Below are 26,956 nucleotides of genomic sequence, written 5' to 3'. Positions count from 1 at the left end.
GCCATGTTCCTTCTGGAAGCTCAGGGAAAGCCCATTTCCTTGCCTTTTCAGGCTCCTAGGGTCCCCCATGTTCCTTGGCTCGTGACCCCATTCATTCGACCTCTGCCTTCATGGCCACACCTCCTCTCTGCCTCTGACCCTCCATCTCCCTCTGATCAGGACCCTTGTGATGACGTTGGGCACCCCTGGGTCTCCACGATCCTCCGGGGGGCCCCAGGGGGCCGAGGGCAGCCCAGAGCTGACCAGAGTTCCTTCCTGCAGGCCCTGGGCCTCCCCACTCCCCCAAGTCCTGGGGCCAGGACACCTCCCCTTGCTCAGAGATCCCCAAACACCCAGCCTCGGGGCAAATGAATGATGTCTGTTACTTTTTCCGGTATCTTCAGAGTCAGAATAAGCTGATCGGAGATTTTCAAATCCTTACCTAAACCAAGATCAGAAATATCTTCACAGATGTCACTACCTGTTCCTCATGAGTTTAAAACATGGGGATCTGACAAAAGCTGGCGTTGGTCCTTAAAGACAGGAAAGGCCAGAGGCAGGAAAGGAGGCAGGAAGGAAGGTCTGCTCTTACTATGAGCCAGGGACCCACGGGCACCCTGCACACACCCCTCAGCACTCACAGAATCAATCAGGAAAGGGCTGTGGGTTTACTTTTTACAGACTCAGTGTGGTTGGCCGTATCATTATCAAAATTTTACGGCCCGTTCTGCAGTAGGTTGTGCGTCCTGTCCCACTGGGGCTGGGTACGGCCCCTGGGCTCACTCTGGCCTTGAGATGTGAGTGCAAGTACATTAAAAGCCTCTGTAGGGTTCCTGGCTCTCTCTGTCCCTCTTCCTTGCCACCAGCACGTCCCAGAGGGGGCTCAGCTGGGGTCCCAGGGTGATGAGCTGAGCCCCTCACGATGAGCACGGATGGGGGGGTGTTTGTCGCTGCAGCAGAACTCAGCCTAAGTTGACGGACAGACACGGAGCCAGGGATTCAGGATCACAGAGCTAATCCAACACAGCAATGAGCCAGCACCTATGAGCCCACCATCAAACAGCAAGAAAACAGCTAATACCTATGTCTTGAGCATTTTCTTTATGGCAGGCACTGTGTCAAAAGCTTTATAGCCTTTCCAGTGACCCTCAGTAGGAGGAGCAACTCAAACCCTCATTTTACAGGCGAGAGACTGGGGTTCATGTCCTTTCATTCCAGTGTAGATCTACCTCACTCTTTTTGCCATCTGTGTAATAGTCCACAACATGAATGCAGCTAATATAGGCACCCATTCCCCATCAATAAACATTTCAGTCACTTCCACTATTTTGGAACTACAAACCATGCTGCTATAACTGTCCTGCTGCACATAGGTCTTTGCATTTCTTTCTGTGGGGTAGAGGCCCACAGTGGGATTATAGAGTCAAGGATATCCAATGCATGCTGAATTTTGATGGAAACTAAAACATAATCCATCCAAAAAAAAAATTAGTGCCTATTTGATGAATTTTCATTCTCATCGATAGTATAAGGAAGATGTTTCCCACTGCTGTACCAGCCTTGGACATCAGCAGTGTTTAAAATTTTACAAACTGGAGAACTGAAGAAGAATATCTCATTGTGTTTTAATTTGGAGTTTTTGAATTATTGATGGGGAGGTACATGTCCTCCAGTGACCATCAGCCATTTGATGTTGTCTCCCGTATGTCTTGAAGTAAATACCTCCTCCTGGCAAGGTAGCTACTGTAGCCTAGAACATCCACCCAAATCCATCTGGAGATGTGGTCCGTGTCTGCTGTGTCTCCATGTCCCCAAAAGGGCTGGCCCACTCAGAGGGAATGGATGGGAGGAAAGGACACTCTACTGAAAACTTTCTAAGTGCCCCCCACTGTCTGTGACAATTTGCCCCTGGGATCTCACTTCACCCTCACAAGAACCTGTGAATCAGATATGCATCTATCATTTCACCCCCAAATCCCAAAGTCCAAAGAGTTCTAAAACCCAAAAGATTTTTCACAATTTATTTGGCAACAAAATCTGAACTGAATTCTCAAGAGACCACTTATAATCTGTTTACCACATTATTTAAGGACTCACGTTTTGCTGCTAAAATAACAAACTTGATTCTGTGGTATTTGCCCTGGACCCACTGGCCAGGTTAGTGATATGTAATCCACACTGGATTGTTGTTCCAAAACCCAGAAGAAAAGTTGTGAAATGGTAACCCACCTGCCTCAAGAGCTTCTGCTGAGGGCTGCAGACCTGGGCTGTTACCCCATGTTATAGATGAAGACGCTGAGAGATTGATAGCTTTCCCCCGGGTCCAGGGCTGCTGAAGGACAAAGCAAGACGTTCAACTCTGACCCAAAGCCTGTGCTCCTCTTTCTGCTCTTGGCCTGACCCTTCATGCCACAGAAGGGTCGCCTGACTTGTGACCTTTGGGAGCAGTGAGAGCTCGGTGACAACCCTACATTTGTGAAGGCAACAAGGGATGGGACAGGGCTGTTAAGCTGACTGATCTCCCTGGGATTTCAATTCCGGGATGTTATCATGACTCATAAATGCCACGCAGGGTCCTGGACCCCACAGGCTGTGTCCAGGTAGCCGGACAGCTCTTTCCCCACCGTGTGACTGAAATCGGCCGGGTCAGGAAGCAGGCTGGCTCTTGTAACAGATTAGTTTAATTAAAAGTGGGCTGCATGCTTGGCCTGCGTTGGAGACAATCATTAAACAATCAAAATGCTTCAGTACAAGGAACTAATTGCATTGCACAGAGACCTTTTTGCCATCAAGGCAGAATCAATCAATAATTAAATTAGAAGTGAAAATGAGTTGCTCAGGCCCATGGCTCACTGACTTAGCAGATACTTCATGACCCCACCACAGGCTGAGGGCATGTAGATGAGGGGGCTTCAGCCACCAAAGTCCCTGAGGCTAACCCAGCAGAGACCCAACGGAGTGACCTGTGTTCTCCTCAGGCGTTGGGCGGGGCTCTTGACACAGTTGATTCTAAAATATTGTAATAGTGAAATGTCTTCTCAGTTTGAAGAAACTGAAACGAATAGGAATGGGGGATGTAGCGGTTAGCTACTGTTACATAACAACCACCCCCAAACTCAGCAGGGCATGAGCAGTGGGCGTGGATTTCTCAGGCATCTACAGGTGGGCTTCGGTGGCCCCGCTGATCTTGGCTGGGCTTGTTCCTGTGTCTGCAGGTCAGCTGGGATTGTCTGGCCCAGGCTGGGGGTTCTGTTCTAGCAGCAGGACCTGGGACAACCACACACTTTCATCCTCCTTCTGGGCCCACGAGGTTGGCCAATGTGTGGTCTTCTAGTGGCGATGGCAGAGGGCAAACAGAAGCACGTGAGGCCTTTGAAGGCTTAGAACTGGCACACCATCACTTGTATCCATATGTCACCTGCCAAGTCCCAAGTCAAGGTGTGGGGAGGACCCCTGTGACGAGGCATGGCCAGGGTGTGGAAGCAGAGGTGGCGGGGAGGCATGGAGAAATGGGGCTAATAGTTCAAACCTCCACAGGGAAGTCGGATTTGTTTTTTTTTTTTTTGAGCTCCTTCTGTAAGCCAGTCACTTTATACAGATTATCTCAAAGAATCTGAGATGTGCCATTCTACGAGATGTGCCTGATTACTCCCATTTTAGAGATGGGGCAGCTGAGACTCTCGGAAGCAGCCAGGCCAAGTTCATCCACTTAACAAATGGCTGGACACAGGCCAGCCTGCTTCCAGAACATCCCACCACCCCACTGCCTTCACCCTGACCTGGCGTCAAGGGCAGCCGGGTACTAGTCCAAACCCTGCCTCACCTGCAGTGGGGGGCCAGGGGCAAGGCTCTCCCGTTTCTGGCTGGATTGTCTTCATTTGTGGACAAGGAAGTTTCCCAGGGCTCTGGAAGCCCCTGGAGGTTCTGAGAGTCCTGGGTTTAAGGCTAATTGACTGCTGTACCCAGCAGGTTTCTGTTACTCTCCATGAAATGGGTGACAGGGCAGGAAATGGAGCAGATACAAACCACAGAGGCTGCTGGTTGGTTCACTGTGGTTCTACTCACAGAAGCTCTGGGCTTGAAAGGACTTTTGGGGTCACTTGGCCTCGTGGCTTCTGAAAATTTCTGACCATGACTATGATAGGCTGAATTATGGTCCCCAAGGATGTCCACATCTTAACCCTGCAAACCTGGGAATCTGGTACTTTACATGGTGGAAGGGACTTTGCAGGTGTGAGTTAAGTATCCTCACTGGGGAGATTATCCTGAATCAGTCAAGTGGGTCCAATCACACCCCGTGAGTCCTTAGAATTGGAAAACCTTTTCTGGCTACAGTCAGACAGAGATGTGACAGCGTAAGAGTCAGAGAAATTCTCCGCTGCCGGCTTTGAAGAGGGAGGAAGGGGGTGTGAGCCAAGGAATGCGGGTGCCTCAGAAGCTGGAAAAACAAGGGAACAGATTCTCCCCTGGAGCCTCCAGAAAGGCCTTGATTTTAATCCACTGAGTCTCACTTCAGACGTCTGACCAGGAGGACTGAGAAAGAATCAGTGTGGATTGTTTTAAGCCACTGAATTTGTGGTCATTTGCTACAGCAGCAGCAGGAAACTCATACAGTGATCTTCAGTACAAAACTCATTTTATATCACAGCCCAGTACACACACGCCCCCCACACACACACACGGACACACACACACAGACACACACGGACACACACACACACACACACACACTGCTTCCTGGAGGCCGGAGACCCTGAACTGAGACTTGCAGGATGAGGAGGGAGATGTCCCAGAAGAAGGTTTCTGGAAGAGCAAACACCGCGGGCAAAGGCTTGGAGAAAAAAGAGAACACGGCGCCTGGGGAACGGTCAGTTCAGGGGACAGTTTCAGGAGTGGAAGTTAAGGAGTGAGAAGTGAGTCTGAACAGAAAGGAATGCTTCATGACATAAATGTATTAAACAACCAGGGTTTCTGGGGGAGGGAGGGGAGGAGATGCCGTAAGCAGAGCTATGCTTTACAAAGACCCATCAGAATGGGCGATGAACACTTGAGACTAAATGTTGGCTTCATTAAAAAATGATGAGAATATAAGTTAAAGAAACAATAATATGTCTTTTCACACCAACTAAGCTAGAAAGAAACGTAAGGCTCTGATGACAAGTGTTGAGTAGGATGCGGAACACGCATCTCTGCTCTGCCAGTGGGCAACCACTCGGAGAACAGGATGGCATCGCCTGGTGAAGTTAAAAACGCACTCACAGGCTCACAATCACACACCTGGGGTATACGCCGTACGCCGTAGAACTCTCCCACGAGTGACAGAGAACATTCAGTACCCGATAGGAAAGCAAACCAAACAAACCTAGAATCAGTCAAAGTGTCCATCAGTATGAGAAAGGACGGGTTAAATTCTGTTCTGGTTCCACAACGGGATCCCATTCCTGAGGGAGAACTAAGGAACCAGGGCATGGACAACAGGATGGCTGGGTGGGCTCTCGGGGATGGACTGTCATACAGCGAATTGACCCTGATTCCCCTATGTACAGCCCAAGACACGCCAAACCAGAGATGCACTGTAGACAGACACGCACTTGTATAACTTAGGAGCAAAGTAAGAGAATGATGAATACAAAACTCGGGGCAGCGGTTACTTCCCAGGGGAGGGGGGATGGGCAGGATGCAAGCACAAACCCAGGGTTGCAAAGGTCACATCTAATTCCCTAAGGTCGTGCTACTGCCAGGGTGCTCAGTGATGTCTGGGTACTCTACAGCTACTGGATATATATTATTTTGATTTTACTCAATATTTAATTAAAACAACAAAGAAAAAGAAATATGAAGAAAATGACAGAATTTTGGGGAGAGCAGAGAAAAAATAGGGATCTCTAGCTACATTAGGAGCTAAAATTCTTTATCTTATTATCTAAATATTAAAAATGAAAATAAAATTACTTTTTCAAATTGAATTATGGTTGATTTACAATGTGTTAGTTTCAGGTGTACAGCAAAGTGATTCAGATATATATATATATTCTTTTTCAGATTCTTTCCCATTATAGGTTATTACAAGATATTAAATACAGTTCCCAAAATAAAATTATTCTTGGTACATACTTACATCCTTTAGTCATTTTCCTTCCTCTACATATCCATACTGGGTAAGTAGTCTTTTTCAGAAGAATGCATTTTTAATATCATTATGTCACCTTAAATATTTCCTATAATTGCATGTAACAGTCTTCAAATTGTGTTTTTAAGTTGTTAACATTCCACCTGACTCTTCTCAATAGGCCATATTTTTTATTTAAAAATATCTCTACAGGAATTGAAGTACCTGGTGAGCTCAGAGTAATTCTGTGAAATGGAGAGTGTTTGCAATTCTAACATTTTGGCATTGAAATGTGGAGAGATTCCAGCAGCAAAGTTGTCACAAATCCTGCCTTTTGCCTCCATTCAGTGTACCGTGTTTCAATGCATATTTTTTCACGACAAAATATGTCAAATACATCATCTCTATTCACGATCTTTTTGATGTTTCACCAAATGTAGATACTGTAAAATCCTAGTCCGGGGTCTTCTGCACAAGGTTCCACTCCTGCCCACATCATCAATTTATCCAAATAAACATAGCGGCTTCATTTAAAGATTCTTCCTGTGTGTCAAGATATGCCAAGGTTTAAATAAGAATCTCAAAATAAAAACTCGTGGGCTTCCCTGGTGGCGCAATGGTTGAGAATCTGCCTGCCAATGCAGGGGACACGGGTTCGAGCCCTGGTCTGGGAGGATCCCACATGCCGCGGAGCGACTAGGCCCGTGAGCCACAATTACTGAGCCTGCGCGTCTGGAGCCTGTGCTCCGCAACAAGAGAGGCCGCGATAGTGAGAGGCCCGCGCACCGTGATGAAGAGTGGCCCCCGCTCGCCGCAACTAGAGAAAGCCCTCGCACAGAAACGAAGACCCAACACAGCCAAAAATAAATAAATAAATAAATAAGTGAAATTTAAAAAAAAAAAACAACAAAAAAAACTCGTACACTGAGCTTCACCTACGCCATGTCCAACTCCCCTTGGCTCCTCTAGGGATAAATTTCACTGTCTTCCTGCATGTGAGTTTTGTTTGCAATAACCACAATTGGTGAAAAATGTTCCTGACATTTGTGGCTTGCATCCATTAAATGCTTCAATTAAACATTTCCAACTGGTTTTATACAACTGCATCCAACATTGAGAGGATTTATTTACAAAAAAATGTTTAGTACCATTATAGGACACTTGAATTGATATTTTGAGCAAAGGCTCAAACATTTCTCAAATCTGGTTGATAATAGGAAAAAGGAAAGAAAGTTCTACCATGCCGAAAAAATTAAACTGTAGGTTCTTTAGAATTTAACATTAACTTAATCACAGAGTTGTTTATTTCAAGTCTTTCTGGGCACACACATAACAGCTGCAAATTTTGACAGCTACCACTTCTGTTTGGTTGGCAGATCATCACAGCTTGTTTGAATGCATCACCAGAACCCTAGCCCATTTCTGCACTTAATTTACAAAGAACATTGGTTTTTTTCCTTATTTTTTTATTGAGGTATAGTTGATGTACAATATTATGTAAGTTACATGTGTACCATATAGTGAGTCACAATTTTTCAAGGTTATAATCCATTTATAGTTATTGTAAAATATTGGCTACATTACTCGTGTTGTACAATATATCCTTGTAGTTTATTTTACACCCAATAGTTTGTACCTCCTACTCCCCTCCCCTTATATTTCCTCTCCCCCCTTCCCTCTCCCCACTGGTAACCACTGGTTTGTTCTCTATGTCTCTGAGTCTGTTCAAAGAACATTGTTTTTACCATGACACCAGCTTCACCAAAGCAACGTTGTTTCACCAGCAACAGGAAGAACTTCAAAAGCTTTATTACGATTCCATAAATTAGATGAAAATGATTAAACCATCATTGGAATTAACAGATTTTCTTTTTGAAGCATCTGGTAAAGATGGCATAAAACTGGAATAATTTAGCTGATTCCAAATTCTGGTAATGGAGCCAACACATCCCCAGCCATTGCTTCCAGGAGAGGCGTGCTGCCTGCAGCAGGGAGCGCGGCCACTGCAGACCCTTCAGGGCTGCCTAATCACAGACCGGCCGGCTCACACCTGACTAGGGCTTGGATGGAGGAGCCGGCGGGTTTGAGGCCTGGCCGTCTTGAGAGTGTTCACGGCGTCCACCAAATCCACCCCTCAGTGCAGCTCGGGAGTGCGGGACCACATTTAAAGGGTGAAAGATCTGGCACGGATGCTAAGAGAAACCAGCACAGGTGCCATCCCAGTCATCTGGAAGGTGGGGACACTGATGGCCCGGGGGTCCTGGGGCTGTGTGAGGACCGCGTAGGTTCACGTCTGTCACCGTCCCTGGGCAGCTCTACAGTTTGCCGTCTTGTTATCATTACTTAATGCCTTTGAAGACAGTTGAGAGGAGATTATTTTAATGATCCAGGGAAGAGTTGGTTGGGAGGCGTGTTGAGAAGGACACACACTGGCTGATGAACCACAGACCATCAGCAGGGGGCTCTTTGACTCCCCCACGAGTGGCATTTTAGGTATGATTTCTGCTCTGCTCGAGACCTACCATCACTAGAAACGGGGCCCAGAGGTCAGAAAGGACCTGATGAGGCCACAGAGCTGGCAAGAGACAGAGTCAGGGGTCAGCCAGGTTCATTAGGAGCCTCATGACCCCAGGCTGCTTTAGGGGGGAATGCAAAGGCCACCAGGCAAGACAGAGCAGGAAGGAAAGACTGAACCCCCAAACTCTGTCAAGCTCCAGGCACAGAAAGACCCTCACACCCACCCGTCTCTCTAGGCCAGGACTTCCTGTGCCCAGTTGGGCAGCAGAGAAGTCCAGGCTGCCATGGGGGCACCGACCTTGGGATGATCTCCCTGCAGGTGGCACACAGTGGTCCCAGGGCCCCTCCCCAACACCCTATCCTGCAGAGGGAGGAGGTGTTAAGTGCCGGCCACCCTCTCCGTAGCAGGAGGGCTTGTACATCACAGGTCCCTATGGCAGCATCAGCCTGAATGGGATACAGAGAAGCTGCAAAGCTGAAGGCTGCTTTCCCCGGCTCCCTCGTAACACAGGAAGTAGCCCGCATCCACCCACATCAGACCATGACGCTCTGATGCTCCGAATGCTCATGCAGCGACAGCCAGGCCGTAGCCCAGAGTGGCATTCCCAGCCACGACGGCACCCGGGGACACCGCTTCACTGCTGAGCTCTCCTACTCTGTGTAGTCCCCACACACTGTCCCCAGCCCAAATGTCCACTCCAGGCCGGGACTCACAGCAGTGCAGCCAATGCCCCTGGACTTTGGTGTCAAAGCACCAGTTGGGGGCCCCGAGCAGCCTTCCTGAATGTCCCTTCATCCTTGTGGGGTTCATCCTGGAGAGCTGCTGCGATGTCCGAGGATGATGCCCGGGCCCAGCCCCCCAGAGCATCCTGGGACCCTCAGATTCCAGGCTTCTGGGCAAGTCCACCTGGAGGACCATCGTATCCCCGAGTCTCAGGGAAACTGGCTGGAGAGGACCCTCCTCCACCCCCTGCCCTGCTCCCTGTCCCTCCCCCTCCCCTACTGAAAGGGTGTCGCTTTGCAGAAAGCAATTCCTGGCCAGATCAGACGCCCACCTGCACAGTGGTAACGAGAGCGCATGGATAAATCCAAACATGGCGGGCGACTGCAGCTTGCTAAGCACTGCCCTGTGCTCAACCCCCAGAAAGGCTTGCGCAGCCTGAAATGCTGCCATCAGCCCTGACTGGTGGTATGTGAAGTGCCGCATGCGTACCCCCTCCTCCAAGAAGCTTTCCCTGGCCACCTCCTTCCCTAGACAGATCTTTGGTATAGCTCTCATTCTGACTCTGTGCCATGTGCTGGGGCCAAGGAAACCAATTCGAGATGGGACAGGCCCTTGGGGAGTCCCACTCTAGGGGGCAAACACACAGGAATGGTGACCATGCACAGGGCTGCACAGAGCACAGCTGGACACCAAACCTGGTGGGATCCCCAAAGAGGGAGCAACTAGGATAGTCGGGGTGGGGAGCAGAGGAAGGGAAATAGGGGGAGAGGAAGGGAAGGGATGGGGAATGGGAGAAGGAAGGGGAGGGGAGGAGAGGAGCTGAGACCTGGGCTTTGAGCATCAGCCCATGCATCACACTGTACCCTGGTCATCAGCTTCTCCGGCTCCTCCTCCACACTGGAAAGCCTAGAGGGCAGGGACAGGGTCTTATCCATTCATTCATTCATTCATTCGCAATGTTTACTGAGCACTCACTGGGCACTGGGCACTGGGCACTGTCCTAGGTGCTGAAAATACAGTCCTAGCAAAGCAGACAGGCTCCCCGCCTTGGAAGCTGGCGCTTCCATTCTTACCCATCTCGGAGCCCCATCTCCACACCTGGCACCCACAGATGCCCAGTAAATGCTTGGGAAGAAGACTGACACAGCATGCAAGACATCATCACACTGAACTGCTGGGTGTTTCCTGCGCCGCACAGCTGGTGGCTCGGTTAGAGCTGTGGACCAGTGGAAAGGAATAAATCACCTCCTCATCCAAATGCACAGCTGGGTCGCAGCTGCATCCTGATGGGACTACAGACACTCTGGTGCTTCAAATAGCCATCAGAAGCCTGGATGGATGGACAGACACATCTTTGTTCCAAGGGAATAATTAGGTTAACCAACATCAGGCTAGCGAGAAACATGACAAGTGAGTTTGAATTTGTCCTTCTTACCTCAAACACTAATCTGTTCACTCATAAAATCCTGACTGCAGAGATGTCAGCCCACTGCTTAGCTTGTAGCTTGATTTAATTGTGGAATCAATGAATGCATGCATCGTCCAGTCCAAATGTAACCCAGCGGCACCCTGTGGGGCCTTCTTGGAACAGACCACCCCCCACCATGTCCTCCACCCGCCTCTTGTCTGCAGAAAAACTTTAGCCTCCTAAGCCTTCCCCGAGTTCCAAAGAATAAATTTAATCAGAAAAGTGAGAAAATGCAGTAACAAAGGAAAACAGTCAAGCAAGACAAAATAATAATAGTTTAGCCATTAAACAAAGTCAAGGACCTTTAGTTCCTCCTCAAAGGCTAGAGATGATATTCTGAGTCGCATCCTCTCAGCTGTTTGGCAGATGCTGAAACCCCCACCAGGTGGGAGAAGTTAACTATCTGCTGCCCAAAAGCACATAGACCCCAGACCGGTTGGAACCAGAAGGTTGATGATGCTGACTCTTGATTATTTCACCACCAACCAGTCAGAAGAAAGTCCACGAGCTGATCACACACCCTACAACCCCCCTCCTCGCTCTGTCTTCAAAAAACTTTCCCTGAAACCCTCCAGGGAGTTCAGGCCTTTTAAGCACTAGCTGCCTGGACTCCTTGTTTGGCGCCTGCAATAAGTGCTGCACTTTCCTTCACCACGCACGACCTCATATCAGTAGATTGGCTTTAGGGTGCACAGCCAAGCAGACCCAAGTTTGGTTTGGTAACACAGCCGCCTTAGTTTACAGGTGAAGAAACTGAGGTTGAGGAGTGGGAAGTCTCATCCAGAGTTACAGAGAACTTTTTACAGGAGTTGGATCCAGGGAAAGACACATGCACCCCAGTGTTCATTGTAGCACTATTTACAGTAGCCAGGACATGGAAGCAACCTAAATGTCCATTGACAGAGGAGTGGATAAAGAAGATGTGGTACATATATACAATGGACTAGTACTCAGCCATAGAAAAGAATGAAATAATGCCATCTGCAGCAACATGGATGGACCTAGAGATTGTCATACTGAGCGAAGCAAGTCAGACAGAGAAGGACAAGTATCGTATGGTATTGTTTATATCCAAAAAAATGGTACAAATGAACTTATTTACAAAACAGAAATAGAGTTTCAGATGTGGAAAACAATCCTATGGGTAGCAGGCCAGTGGGGAACAGGGGGGAGGGATAAATTAGGAGATTGAGATTGACATATACACACTACTGTATATAAAAGAGATAACCAATAAGGACCTACTGTATAGCACAGGGAATGATACTCAGTATCTTGTAATAACCTATAATGGAAGAGAATGTAAAAAAAGAATATATGTATTTATATATATGTATAACTGAATCACTTTACTGTACACCAGAAACTAATACAACATTGTAAATCAACTCTACTCCAATAAAAACTAAATAAGTAAAGACAAAAGAATTTTTTTTTAAAAAGAGTTGCATCCAGGGAAGTCTCTGGCAAAGGACATCAGAGCCCAAGACCGGGGTCCTCCGCCACCATAAGGTCCGAAAACCAGGGAGGCTCTTTGGACTGACAGAGCCCACACTGCAGGGGACAGGGGACAGGTGTGACTGCACCTCTGTAATCCAAGAGAGCACAGGGTTGGCCCTGACACCCCCCAGATACCTGATGGTGGGAACCCAACCCATCAGGCTCCCTTCCTGGCTAGCCTCTCACCTGTACCTGCCCTGGCAGGCCCTGCTTGGGGCAGCCGACTGTACACCAAATCCAGCCCTCGCGGGCGACCGTGAGCCACAGGGGTTCTAGGGCGCCCTCTGCAGGTCAGGGCGTGCAGCGGGGCCTCAGGGGCTGGACCCACCATGAGTCTCCTGGTCCAGCTCCACCCACCTCCCCTCTCCCAAAGCTGCAGCCTAGAACACAGGTCTCCCGTCCCCAGCGATCACTTGTTTTGAAGTTTAACCAACCATGATTTCCCTTTTATGCCCTTGCATTTGTTTTCCAAGACGATGATCACCCATTCATAGAGTATTAATGGCCTATTAATATGGAAAGACTGGGGAGAGAGCTGGGTTGTGAAAGAACACACATTTTTATTCAAATAAATTACACGGATGTTCGATTAAAATGCTCCACTTAGAATGGACACTTAGAGAGCTCTCTGGGCGTCTACTGCCAATTCCCCCCCTTCATTATGGCCGCGCCGAACAAAAGGTCTATTCAGAACGCAGGCTCTTTGCAAGCCCAGGATGGCCCCGAATCCCGGCATCCTCATTGCTTGTTTGCCTGGTACATCTCGACCCTCGAATGCACTTCTGCAGAAATAAATCAGACTCGTGGGCTGGTGCAGCAAGAGGAGGAAGTAGTCCTGCCTCAGGTCCTGCTTCTCCAAACTCTGCCCCGCAGACAGATCCTTGCCACCCATCAGCTGTCTGAGCCCCTTTCCCGTCGCACCAACGGCAACTGACAGAAGGTTGATCAGCCCCAAAGCTTCCCTCCGGGCAGGGACTCAGCCCCACATCTCTGACTGTTCAGGAGAAGCAGTTTCTTCTGATGGCCCTGTCTCGGCTCGTGTCATGACAGCTGCTGCAGCTGGTGTGACCCCAAGGGCCCCTTCGTCTGTCCCCAAACGGATCAAGTCCAAACAGAACCGGGACTGAATCTGGCAGCAGAGATGAAATACTTCCGGAGCCTCCTTTGGAATTCTTCTTGTCTGCGTGGCTCAGACAACAACGCCACCTCCTGGGTCCCAGTAAAACCGGGGTGGGGGGGGTGCGGTGGGGAGGGTGGCCTGTGGGCTCCTGGGCACAGAAGCCTTTTTGTTGTCCCCTGTTTCTTGTAGGCAAGACCCCAGCCTCCATGACCTTCCCTGAGTTCCAAAGGGCAGATTTGAACAGTTGCCCGTCAAGGGAGAAGCAGCCAGGAAACCGCCTGAGGCAAGACTAAAGGGACCAGAGAAGCTCCTCAAGATTAGGAGACCGACCACCTGAGACCCTGCACACACCCTCATCTTGTCAGCAACCCCACCCTTGAACTATTGCTATAAAACTCCTCATCACATCCTCCCAGGTTGGACTTCCCTGCTGGCTCAGTAGTTAAGAATCCGCCTGCCAATGCAGGGGACATTAATTCAAGCCCTGGTCCGGGAAGATCCCACATGCTGCGGAGCAGCTAAGCCCGTGCGCCACAACTACTGAGCCCACATGCTGCAACTACTGAAGCCCACGCACCTAGAACCCGTGCTCTGCAACAAGAGAAGCCACTGCAATGAGAAGCCTGTGCGCAGCAACGAAGACCCAACACAGCGAAAAATTAAAACTTAAAAAAAAAAAATCCTCCCAGGTTGGGACACATAGCTTTTCAAGGCAGGAGCCCGCTGTGTCCCCCTTTGCCTGGCAAAGCAGTAAAGCTATTCTTTTCTACTCCACCCAAAACTCTCTCTCCGGGATTTGATTCGGCACTGGTGTAGAGAGACCGAGCTTTCCGCGTCACCAGCCCTGGCTCGCTTTCTGGTGGTGCCTCCAGGACTCAGGGCTATATGATGGGGCGTCACTGCCTGGAGGGAAGAGGCAGCACCAGGACCCCAAACGCCAAGTTTCCATGAGCTTCTGCCCCTCGTCGGCTGCATGCCTTGTCCTCTGTGCCTCAGTGTTCTCGTCTGTAAAGTGGACACAAGAAAGACCGGGCCATGCTCTCCTCATAAGGAGCTGTGAGCATTGAATAAAATAGCAAAGTAAAATAGTGTTGGTATCATCATTATTACAGAAAAGACAATATCGGGGCCAGATCCTGTGGGGGCTGCTTTAGAGCCCTTACTGCTAATTTAGACCAGAACAAAAGGCATTATTTCCATCTGATGGGAGGGGAACCGAGTGTTGGGTATCACATGACTGGCCCGAGACAACTAACGCCGGTAGAAACGGCCGGGCCGGATCTCCCACGCTCCGCACCATACTGACCTCCCCTCCAATGGGAAATGTCCTCGGTTCTCTGGGGTTTGGGGGCCCTTCTCACTCCCCTCTGTGCCCCCCAAACCTGCCAGGACAAGTATCTGCATTGGGTTTGCTGGAACTCTGGCTTGGCCAGTGTCAGATTCGTTCACACCTGAAGCCAGAACACCGTCAGACAACCTCCGAGGAATTGAATCTGCCCGGCACTGGGCCAGCCAGGAGCTGCTGCTGGAGATGGGGCAGCGGCCAGATCTGTCAGGACCCCTGGGCCCCGGGACGCAGCCTGGGGGTCCCTCAGAGCAGCGAGAAGCAACTGAAGACCTGCATTTCTGCAGACTCTTTCCAAGATTCTCTCCTTGAGAGCTGCAGCCACACTGCACTTGGGAGACCCCACGCCCATTCCAGAGCACTGCCCCCCCCATCAGACCCGGCACAGTCCCGCTGACTCCTGCGTCGTGGAAGTCAGGAAGCCCCGGTGCCAAGGAGGATTGGGTTCAAGCCTGCCTCCTCTTGTGAGGGGCAGGTGGCAGTTTACAGGATTTCCCTGAGGGCAGCATCCTGAGACTAAGGCCCACTTGGTGGGGCTGTCGAGGAGCTGACAGCTTGGCGTGTTGATGTAAAGCCGTCACCATGGTCCAACGGAGGACGCCTGTGTCCAGCCCCAGAACACAGGGTTTCCCGCTGAAGTGTCATCAAGGATGCAACCTGCTGAGCCCCAGCCGCAGGCAGCCGCAGGCAGCCGCAGGCAAGGCAGGGAGCTTAGTCTGGGAACAGAAAGTCCCCCAGGGCTTGGGTGGGCTCCTCGTGTCTCCCCCAAGGAAGTCAGTCTCAAAGAACCCGAAGGCTGGCCCAAGGGCACACATCCTGAGTGTCTTCAGTTGCGGGCAGGAGGTGGAGCTGAGCACGTCACAGGAGGACAGCTGACTGGTGACCTCTCCAGGACCACCAGCTGGTAAGTGGCAGAGTCAGGACCTGAACTTAAGCTGCCTGGCCACAAGGACGGTGCAGTGAACACTGTGCTATGCCGTACGAGATGATGCCTGTAAATGCTCCACATGGCATGTGGCCGCTACTCAGCCAATGATGCTACCCTCCCCTCGGACTTCTATGCATCCCTCAATGCCCTGCTCAAATAGCCCCTCCTCCAGAAAGGCTGCTGGGATCCCAAGAGGCTGTTCCCGTTCCCCGTGTTGGGGGTTCATGCTCCAGAACTGGAGTTCAGCTAGGTACCGGCGTCATGTAGAACCCCAAGGCCCAAGTCCTGGGCACAGTACTCCTGGGGCTCCCAGCCTCGGGGTCAGGAGACCACTGTCCCAGACCTGCCCCAGCCTGGAGGTGGTGATGAGTCCTACTTTCAGTCTCCTTACAGAAAATGGAGAGTTTGGACTACATGACTTTATGTGACCCCTCCCAGGTCACCTAGGGATAGAGTCATCTGCCAGAGGACCTCCGAGGTTCCCCTCAGGTGACCTCCCCCCAGGTGACCTCCCCCCAGGTAACCTCCCCCCAGGTGACCTCCCCCCCAGATAACCTCCTCCCAGGTAAACTCCCCCCCAGGTATCCTCCCCGCAAGTGACTACCCCCCAGGTATCCTCCCAGGTAACCTCCCTAGAACCCCCCAGGTCACCTAGGTGCAGAGCCCCCTGCAGGGAGAGCCTGTGAGGCCTCTGGGCCGCAGCCCTGCTCTGGCTGAACATACAAAACCCCCTCAGTCAGGGTCCTGCCCTCGCTGACAGATTCCAGCTTTCACGTCTCCAAACATTTTGTACTTATCCATTTCACATTCTGAACCCGAGAACCCCAGCGCCTGCGATCCGGGGGTTGTGTTATCTGTTGTGTTATTTTGGCTGCCTCTTGCTCACGGCATTTGCTTTCCTGGCGTGCTGGTGAAATCGTCATAGTGAGGTAGTTCGTGTGCTCGTGGTCTCAGCGTCTGGGGGTCCGCAAGGCCTCCAGTCGGGTCACCGTCCTCCACAGGGGAGTCATTTTCTTCCTCTAGGAGCCTGGCATGGCTGCTGACCCAGGACCTAGGTATCCCAGCTTGTCTGAGGAAGGATCACGCTCAGCCCCCTGCCTTGCTGGGGACTCAACGAGTGGAGGCATGGGCCCCTGGGGACCCGTTTCCCACAGGCTCAGGGTCACACTCACCCTCCATCAGTGCTCATGAGTCTTTTTTCTCCTACTTTTCTGCTTGGCGGTGTCTCCCATTTTCCTGAAATGCACCAAAAACTCTGTCTACAGTGGAGTCCTGCTTCTAGTTGATGTAGAAAATAAAGACCATTACTCTACAGAAACAGCAAGAAAACACCACATAAACTATAGAATCATACTTGATAAGCCTTCAAAGAGCTACAAACGCAAAAAAAACCTCGAAATGAACCAAATTTCAGAGAAAGACAAGGCCTTCATAAGTGAGCGAAGACCAATGCCTGCCATCATATCTGGGGTAGTTACTAAGGCTGGGGTCTCACTCCTCTGCCTGCCATAGGCCAAGACCCTTAAGGCTCAAGGAGAAACCAGCCAACCCCTTTCAGCACCATGGGCTTATGTGCAGACTGGAATTTTTTTCTTTTTCTTTTTTTTTTTAATTTTTATTGAATTACAATGTTGTGTTAATTTCAGGTGTACAGCAAAGTGATTCAGTTATACATATATATTATACATATATAATTACATATACATATATAATATATACATATATACATATATGCACATATATACATATCACACATTTATACACATAATATATTACATATGTGTAGATATATGTATATACACATACATATACATAGATAATACATATATGTATATATATACATACATATATACATATATAATATATTTTATATATATATTCTTTTTTGGATGACAGACTGGAATTTGAAAGAGACCCAAAGGTAAAAATAATCTCTATCACCTGATAATGCTAAGTTAGAGGCAGATGGGGGTGAGGTTGGAAAGCAGAGCAAGATCTTGAAGTTTCATGATGTTTAGACTCCAGGGCCCTGCTGGGGATGAGATGGTGTCTGACTTTTTTCTCAAAAGAGTTGAAACCATGGTTGAACTAGAACTAATCAAAGCTGTAACTAGGACTTCCTTGGTGGCACAGTGGTTAAGAATGCACCTGCCAATGCCGGGGACACGGGTTCGATCCCTGGTCCGGGAGGATCCCACATGCCACGGAGCAACTTAGTCTGTGTGTCACAACTACTACTGAGCCTGCACTCTAGAGCCCACAAGCCACAACTACTGAAGCCCGAGTGCCCTAGAGCCTGTGCACCACAATTACTGAGCCCATGCACAGCATCTACTGAAGACCACACACTCCAGGGCCCACGTGCAGCAACTACTGAAGCCCGCGCACTCTAGGGCCCACGTGCTGCAACTAATGAGCCCACGTGCTGCAACTACTGAAGCTCGCGCACCTAGAGCCCATGCTCCACAACGAGAAGTCACCATAATGAGAAGCCCACGCACTGCAACGAAGAGTAGCTCCCGCTCGCCACAACTAGAGAAAGCCTGCACACAGCAACAAAGACCCAATGCAGCCAAAAAAAAAAAACCTGTAGCTAATTCCCAATGAGCTCAATTTCTGATAAGACCACAGAGATCACTCCCTTCATGGAGGATGCAAGAGGAATTGGAGTTTGGGGCTGAGGGCAAAAAGAGATCCACATGGTTTCCTGGTACTTGCAGAAGGAAAGGGCCTGACCCCACCCTCAACGCACTTGAAACCAGAGAGGAACAAAAACATATGAGAGGTGAGGCCAGCCCCAGGTCAGTTGGACTCTTGGTTGAAAATGTGACCAATAATCAAGAGAAAAAACAGTTAGTACAGGTAAATGCCCAGATGACCCAGATGTTGGAATTAGCACATGACAACTTTAAATTTTTACTATAAGTTTGTTAAATAATTTAGAGGAAAATATGAATGAAAATATGAATTCAGAATGAATGAACAGAGATTATTGACTGTTTAAAGCAATGATATCATCATGCTATGGGGTTTATACATGTAGAAATAAAATATATGACAATCATAGCACAAGAGGAAGAGGAGTTAAAGGGACTTACACTGCTGTAATGTCCTTATAATTGAGCTTGAAGTGGTATAATATTAATGCAACGTAGGTTGTGATCATTTAAGGATTTATGTTGTAATACCCAGAACAATCACTTTAAAGGAAAGAGGTACTAAAAGGTCAAGACAGGACATACAATAGAATATTTTAAAATGCTCAGTGAATCCAAGAGAAAGCAGTAAAGAATCAGAGAACAGATGGCACAAATAGAAAACAAACAGCAAGAAAGTAGATGTAAACTCAACTTTATCAGTAACTTAATTAAATGTAAATGGAATAAACACTCCAATTAGAAAGCAGGATTGTCAGATGGTATAAAATTAGAATCAAGTAAAGTTACAGAACAATAAAATCATGTAAAAAGTTTGAACAAAGTATTAGCAAAACAAAACCTGTGTGTGTGTGTGTGTGTGTGTGTGTGTGTGATAAACAAGTGGGACTTATTCAAGGTGCAAGGTTGGTTTAACATTTAAAAACTCCATGTAATTCACCAAATCAACAGAATAAAGGAGAAAAAAATATTATCATCTCAATAGATGCAGAGAAAGCACTTGAGAAGATTCAACACTTATTCGTGATTGAAAAGAAAACTCTCAGCAAAATGTAACAGAACAAACTTCCCCAATCTAATAAAGAGTGCCTACAAAAAACCCTACAGCTAACATCATACTTAATGATGAAATATTGAACACTTTAAGATTAGGAACAAGGCAAGATGTCCTCCTTCACTGCTTCGACTTGACATCATTGGGAAGGTCCTGGCTGGTGAAGGAAAGTAAGAAAAAGAAAGGAAAGGCAAAAAGATTGAACAGGATGAAGCAAAATTGTCCATATGAGCCAACATGACTGCGTATATGGAAAGCCTAAGGAATCTATGACAAAACTACTAAAAGTAACAAGCAAATTTAGCAAAATTGCAAAATGTAAAGTCAATATACAAAAACTAATTTTGTTTCTATATATTAGTAATGAACAATTGGAAAATGAAAAATTTAAATACCATTTATAATAGTATCAAACAAATCAAATGCCTAAGAATCCATCTAATAAAAGATATGGAAGATCTCTACACTATAAGCTATAAAACATGTTGAGGGGAATTAATGTTTTCAAAACCTGAATAGGTTTGCCATACTCATCGATTAGAAAATGCAGTTTTTTAGGATATCAGTTCTCCCTAAACTGGTCTATAGAGTCCATCCAATCCCAATAAAATCCCAGCAGGCTTTTTACAGACATTGAAAAGGTAATTCTAAAATTAATCCGGAAATGTAAAAAGCCTAGAATATCCAAGAAAATCTTTGAAAAAAACCCAATAAAGTTGGAGGACACTCTCTTTACCATAAAGCTACAATAATTAAGATTGTGTGATATTAGTGCAAAACAGACAAATAGATCAATGGAATGGAAGAGAGTCCAGAAATAGATCCACACATATATAGTCAACTGAGGCACCAGGGCAATTCATCAGACAAAGCAGAGTCTTTTCAACACGTGATCGTGGAACTAGCTGACAATATGGAAAAAAATAAACTTTGATCCCTCCCTCACCCCATACACACACATTCATTCAAGATGCATCATTGACTAAAAGGTGGAAGGTAGAAATATGAATCTTCTAGAAGAAAACATGAGAAAATATCCTCACTATTTTGGAGTAGGCAAATATTTTTAGAGAGGACACAGGAAGTAATCATAAAGAAATATATAAATTTAATGTCATCAATATTTTAAACTTATGCTCATCAAAGACACTATTAAGTGAAAAACAATCCACGGATCAGGAAAAATATACATGATACACATTTCTGACAAAGAACTCATAAGCATCATACATAAAGAGCTGCCATAAATCAATAACAAAAAAGCAATCCAATTAAAAAGGGACAAACGACTTGAATGGGCAATTCACAAAAAGAAATGTACTCATGGTCAATAAGTATAGGCAAAGTGCTCAAACTCATTGCCTTAGATCCACAATGAGATATAGTTTCTAACTCACTGGAAGGGTTAGAAAAGAAAGACTGACAGTGAGGAGCATTGGTGAGGATGTAGAGCCACTGGGACGCTCATACACTTCCGGGTGGGAATGTAAAATGGTTAAACCATTTTGGAAAGCTGTTTGACTGTGTATACTGAAATTAAGCATACTTTTACCACATGACCCCACAATTCCACTCCTAGGAATATACCTAAGAGAATGTATATGGCCACCAAAAAAGAAATCACGATAATAGCTAGAAACTGGAAACAGTCCCAACGCCCATCGACAGGGGAGTGAACCACCTGCCCTCTGTCCACACAGAGGGACCTACTCGGCAGTGAAAGGGGACAGCCCATGGCACCTGCAGCAGTGTGGGAGCAGCCCACAGACATTAGGGTGAGTGAAAGAGCGGGACACACCAGAACACAGACTGCGTGATTCCTTCCACGGGCGGCTCAGGGGCCTGAGAAACTGGCTACGTGAAGCAACTGGGCTGACTGGTCTATTGCATCACCCGCTCCTAGACGTCTCCAGACAGGACGTGAACTCCCCAGCGGCACTGCTGGCTGCTTCCTTTCTCCATACGTCCGGGACGGGGCGGGGGGTGGTCACTGGCTCCCTGGGCTCCGGGCAGACGAGAGGAGGTGCATACGGACTCAGGACGAGCAATGACCACATCTGTGATGGGGCCACGGGGGAGGAGTCCAGGGTGACGGGGAGGGGGCGGGGCAGGCAGCCTGACACTCTCGATGGGACAGAATGTGACTCGGGTCACGAGTAGTTCCTGAATCTCAATTGCAGATTTGGCCCTCAGCTTCCTCGTGGCTAAAAAAAAGAGGGAAGGATGAGCAGGGACCAGAAGCTCACCATTCTTATGCCAGTGACACATGCGTCCCCTCTGGCAGCTCCTTGCCTGGGACACGGACACGGGACCCCGAGACTAGCCGAGGCAATGACCTCAACCCCATCTCAAAGGCCAGGGTACCACCTGCGCATCCTGCCTGACCCACGGCCCATTTAACTGCATTCCATGACGAACCATGTTGCCCGTGACACGCTGGTCACACTCCCTGTGACCTACGAGGCCTCCGCCCATCGGGGTCAAAATCTGCCTTGGGCCGGAGCTGGGCTGGGGGCTTGCACCCCCCGTAAGGGCAGAGTCAGCTGCCCTCCGTCCAGCCCCGTGTGCCCTGCCACGTCCCCTTGGCTCTGGGACACTCCTGGGCCTGAGACTGTGATTAAGTTTTGTCTTTAGAGAAATAGATTTAAATTTAATTGCTGCTTGAAAGAGAAGGGGTGGGGTGAGGCAGCTGGGGAGGAGGGACTGGAACAAAAGGAGGAAAGCAAAGGCCTGATCAATTGTTTCCATTTAAAGAGGCTGCAGTAAAATGGCTGGAAGACAGAGTTGTGTGCCTTCCGAAAATGCGCCAATAAATAAGGGAAATCACCCAGAACAAATAGCACCAGCTGTTTAGGTGCACAGAGGAGCCAGGAAATCTGAAGAATGGACACCCACAGCTGAAAATGATGGACAGGGCCAGCGGGGGGTGGAGGCGGGGAGCAGAGACCCTCAGGCAGGTGCCCGTCCCAGGGAGGAGCCAGGGTGCTTGGACACCCTGAGGAGGGACCCTCCAGCCCCTCAGCCTGGGATGCCCTGGGGGGCCTCGGGGAGCAGAAAGTCCTTGGGGGGAAATTGCCCAGCCAGGGCACTGCAGTACAGACGCATCTCCCAGCCAACATTTATTCATTCAACTAACACCCATGAGCTCCCGCAACCTGTACCTCATCCTCACGTAGCTCAGCTTTATAGGTGAGGAACACATGCTCAGGGCAGGTGACTGGTCTACCCAAGATCACACAGCATCTGACCCCATGCCCTGCCTGGATACCCTCCCTATGAGCCACTTGGTCCCTGAGTTACTGGCAGAGGCCAGGTCAGGCTAAGCAGGACCCTGGCCCCCAGAGGTTTAGGTTTGCAGAACAACCCTCCCTTCCCCATCTGGGTCCAGGAGTGTCACACAAAAGGATGTCCCTCCGCATGGAAACATGAGAGGTGGAGAAGATGCATTCCCATCTGCCAGTTCGGAGCAGTGGCTAAATGGAAAGAGCATCCATGGACAAGCCACCTGTGGAGCCTCAGTTTCCCCATCTGTGAAATGGGGACAATACAATCCCAAAGTTTAAAGTGGCCACAGAAGTCACCAAGCCCGAACCCTTAGAACATGATCATTAGGCTCTCCTTGCACACCTTTGAAAGCAGAAGCTCACAGTATCCCTACATGATCTCTTCATTCCCACCCTGGATCTGTGGGGGTAAAGGTCCCCTTTATATTGAGCCCAAAGTGCTCTGTCTTCCCCTGGAACTACTCAGAATGCATGTGGTTTGGAGCAGCTCTAAGCCTGCACCATCCTCCCTGCCTCTGCGTCCCACCTTCCACACAACGCCTGGGTACCCAGCCTAGGCACGGATCAAGGGCAAACACTCTGCAGAACCACCAGTCGCTTAGAACGATCCCTCTTCCCACCCTTGTCTGAGGGCTAACAATTTTTTCCAAAATGCCTTCTATCTCCAGCATACACTGCTGGATCAGGACAATGCCGGTGCTGTCTAGCCTTAGTGGGCTGTGTAACATGGGGCAAGATGCATTAGCCACTCTGTGCCTCAGGGTCCCCACATGAAAAGCAGGAATGAAAATATCTCCTCATAGGGCTTTTGTAAGGATTAAATGAGTTAATTTAGGTAGTGTTTACAGTAGTGGCCAGAAAATATTAGGCACAATATAAATGTTAATAGTCATCACCACCACCACCATCATCACCACCATCACCACCATCATCACCATCACGGTCATCAACATCATCACCATCATCATCATCATCACCATCATCACCACCATCACCACCATCACCACCATCATCATACCATCATCATCATCACCATCATCATCACCATAATCACCACCATCATCATCACCACCATCACCATCACCACCATCATCATCACCACCATCACCACCACCATCACCACCACCATCACCACCACCACCATCACCACCATCACCACCACCACCATCACCACCACCACCATCACCACCACCATCATCATCACCATCATCACCACCATCACCACCACCACCATCACCATCATCATCACCACCATCATCATCACTATCACTGTCATCAACATCATCACCACCATCATGATTATCATCATTTTGTTGTTGTCGTTACCATTTTTTTCACCCATCAAATAAGGTTGTAATAGGTGCCCTGAAAGGGATCCTCCTGCTCTGGAATTGAGAGACTCTTTTGCTCTCCATCTCTGTCACACATTTCTGCTGTCAAGTCACTGCTGCATCTCAGACTTATGTGAGGTCACTTGTCCCATTGGTGCAAGTGACCTAAACAGCCTTAATGAACTCAGTGCCTTCCCATCTCGCCCTCAGGATGAAAAAGGCAGCTCCATCTCTGCTCACCCCTGACACAATGGCCTTCTCTGGGCAAAGTGTCACTCAGAGGAGACTGGTGACACATATCTCACTGGCAATATTCATTTAGGGCAGCCCAGCTCCACCTTCATGCCTATAAACCCAAGGTAATTGTTGGTCTGCTCCATACCCCACCCTGCTCACATAGGAAGGGAGACATCTGATGTTTCCATATTCCATAGCAACCACCTGACCCATATGTTCACAGGCTTTGCCAGATGTGTCTTGCTAGTATGCTGAGGATTTGGGACACTCACTGTCACGCCAGGACCCAGGCTCACTATCTCCCTCCTGGGCCGTCCTCCACACTGTCACCATCCCAGTGAGATTTATAAAAGGCAAATGTCATCAGATCACGCTGTGTTTAAAGACTTCAGAGCTTTCCACTGCCCACAAGATAAAGCCCAAACTACTCAGCCTGAAACCAGTGACCCCAGGATATGTCCCTTAACCCCAACCTCTTCAGCCTTGTCTTCTGCTACTCCTTGCCCCCACCTTCGGTTTCCTTCTGGACTCCATGCCGACGGTATGTATGCATTCTGTTCCTTCTGAGTGGGAGGTCCCTTCCCCAGCCCCTTTGCTCACAGACCAGCATTCAATCCTCTCTTAAGGCCCAGCTTACACAATTCACCTCTTCTGGGAAGCTCTCCTGATTCCCCAGAAGATATGCCCTTCATTGGACCCCCACTACCCTGACTACATTTGTCAATATGTCTGTTTACAGATTGGTCTTCACCAAGTAGGCTCTGAAAGACTCAAGGAACCACAGCAGAACTATCTCTGAATCCTGGGGCCTAACACAGAAGGATGCTCAGGAAGTGTTTAATAAATAAATGACTGGATGGATGGATGGATGGTGGATGGATGGATAGGTGGATGGATGGATGATGGGTGAATAGATTCATGTTACCAGAAGCAAGGGTAACTGTGTGTTCCGCTGGTTCCCTGGGCAATCAAGACTGCCTCTGACTGAGGCAGAGTGGGGCTGGAGCTAAGTCGCAGGGCTGCTTCAGGATCCCCTTCAGGATTCATGGATGGCTTGATGGATGGGTGGATGGACTCATCAATGAATGGATGGGTGGATGTGTAGGTGAATATTTTTAAACCCAATTTGAAAATGTTTTTTCCTTTAGTAAAGACCTTATGCCTATCTATTTATTTATGACCCAAATGAATATGTTTGATCTTCTATACCTTTGTTTTATGCTTTTTTATTTTTGGTTTTATGCTTATTCTTGTGTTCTTTCATTTCTTTAAAAAAAAATTCTGTGTGTTGATACGGTCATTTGGGGCTTTCATTCTTAACCAGTGATTTTGAAAGGATCAATCCTGTTTTTAATTCTATAAGACTTTGCCTTTAGGTTGTTAGAACTATTCTTTAATCTCCAAGTCTCTGAGGTCAAAGATAGGAATGAACCTTTACCTTTTGACTCCTTCTTTTTAAGAAAAAAGTAGTGCAGGCACTCCGTTAGGGGTCCCCTCTGCTAGGGCCTGCTAGAGCCTGGGAGGCAGCTGGGAGGAAGGGCTGCCGTGGTTCTGAAACCCAGCGCTTCGGGCCCATCGGTCTCTGTGCTTCCTCATTGGTCTCTGAATGTGCCTGCGGTGGAGCCTCTTGGGTCACCTCTGGCCCTGGCTCCGAGCAGCCCCCGTGGGTCTGTGGACCAGAGAGCTGTCGTTGTCATGTCCTTGGAGAGGCTGACATCCGGCACGTGCGCCCAAGTTCTGGGTCGCTGAACTCTGCTATGGCAACCGCGCATTTTGAATGAAAATGCACGCTGAGAATTGAAGGCTGTTTTGCTCACTGCTAAAGCAAGAGAAACGCCACGCTGGCCGTCACGTGTGGGCAGGTTGCTCAGATCCTGTAAAGGGAAGACCGTGCTCTGAAAGAAAAACATTCCACGGCCCGAAGAGGAGCAGCTGTCTGTGTGCCTGTCCCTCCGTAGCGGTGTGCCGAACTAGCAGCGTGGGAGTCCAGCCCCAAAGGTGTGCCTCCCAGGTCCTGCTTCTTGTATGCCCCAGGGCTTGTCCCTCGGGGTCCCTTCGTCCCCTCTGCTGCCTGCCACGAGGCCCGGGACCCCTCGCCCCCTGTTCTGATCCGCCCAGCGGGCCCCAGGGCCTTGCCCTGAGCTGAATGGGGCCCACTCCCCAGGCGTGCTCCGCCCTGCCTGCCTCAACTGCGGTGTTTCCTCAGCCTGGAATGTTCTCCCCGGCCTCTGCGGATCCTACACATCCTTCTAAGCAGATGCGTGGAGATTCCAAGCACAGGCCTCCGAGGGAGACCACCCGAGCCAAAGCCCCAGCTTTGCCCTTTCCTGCCGGGGGAATCGGGAGCAAATTCCCGAGGGCCCTGGAGCCTCAATTCCTTGGCGCTGCAAAGAGGAGGGAGTATCCCCTTCCAAGCGGCCGAGAGGGTTGCTGAGTTACTGTGCGCACCGCGGCGGGCGTTGGTGCTGAAGATTATGATGGCCCCGCCCCCTCTGGTGGGAGGTGTCCAGAGCCCCTGCAGCCACCCAGAAAGCGCCAGTCAGAGGGAAGCTGAGATCTCCGCAGGAGTGCAGAAGGAAGGAGGAGGAGGCCCGAGGCCCGAGCTGGGGGAAGGCCCACGGCTCGGGTGGAGGACGGAGGCCACCGAGCTCCACGGTTGCGGAGTGAGAGGAGGAACCCAGAGCTCTTGGCGCCTCCCAAACC

The 26,956-nt window shown here is 49.0% G+C and overlaps 1 protein-coding gene across 1 annotated transcript in view; it reads right to left on the bottom strand.

Annotated features, from left to right (window-relative positions):
- The window catches only part of LOC309608733 (uncharacterized protein), a gene marked incomplete at its 3' end in the record, with an annotated part of 305,981 nt that extends 280,416 nt beyond the window's left edge, over nucleotides 1–25,565 (bottom strand). Inside the window, exon 1 of the mRNA XM_082349153.1 lies at nucleotides 23,740–25,565. Within this exon, the coding sequence (XP_082205279.1) occupies nucleotides 23,740–24,027 (288 nt within the window). The 5' untranslated portion in view covers nucleotides 24,028–25,565. The remainder of the gene's footprint in view (nucleotides 1–23,739) is intronic.
- Nucleotides 25,566–26,956: the final 1,391 nt, after the last annotated feature.

This window comes from Balaenoptera borealis, assembly GCF_965194805.1.
Source record: "Balaenoptera borealis genome assembly, chromosome: 13".
NCBI classification, from domain to species: domain Eukaryota; kingdom Metazoa; phylum Chordata; class Mammalia; order Artiodactyla; family Balaenopteridae; genus Balaenoptera; species Balaenoptera borealis.
Note: the sequence above shows the minus strand (reverse complement) of the source record. Positions and strands in the feature narration are given on the sequence as shown.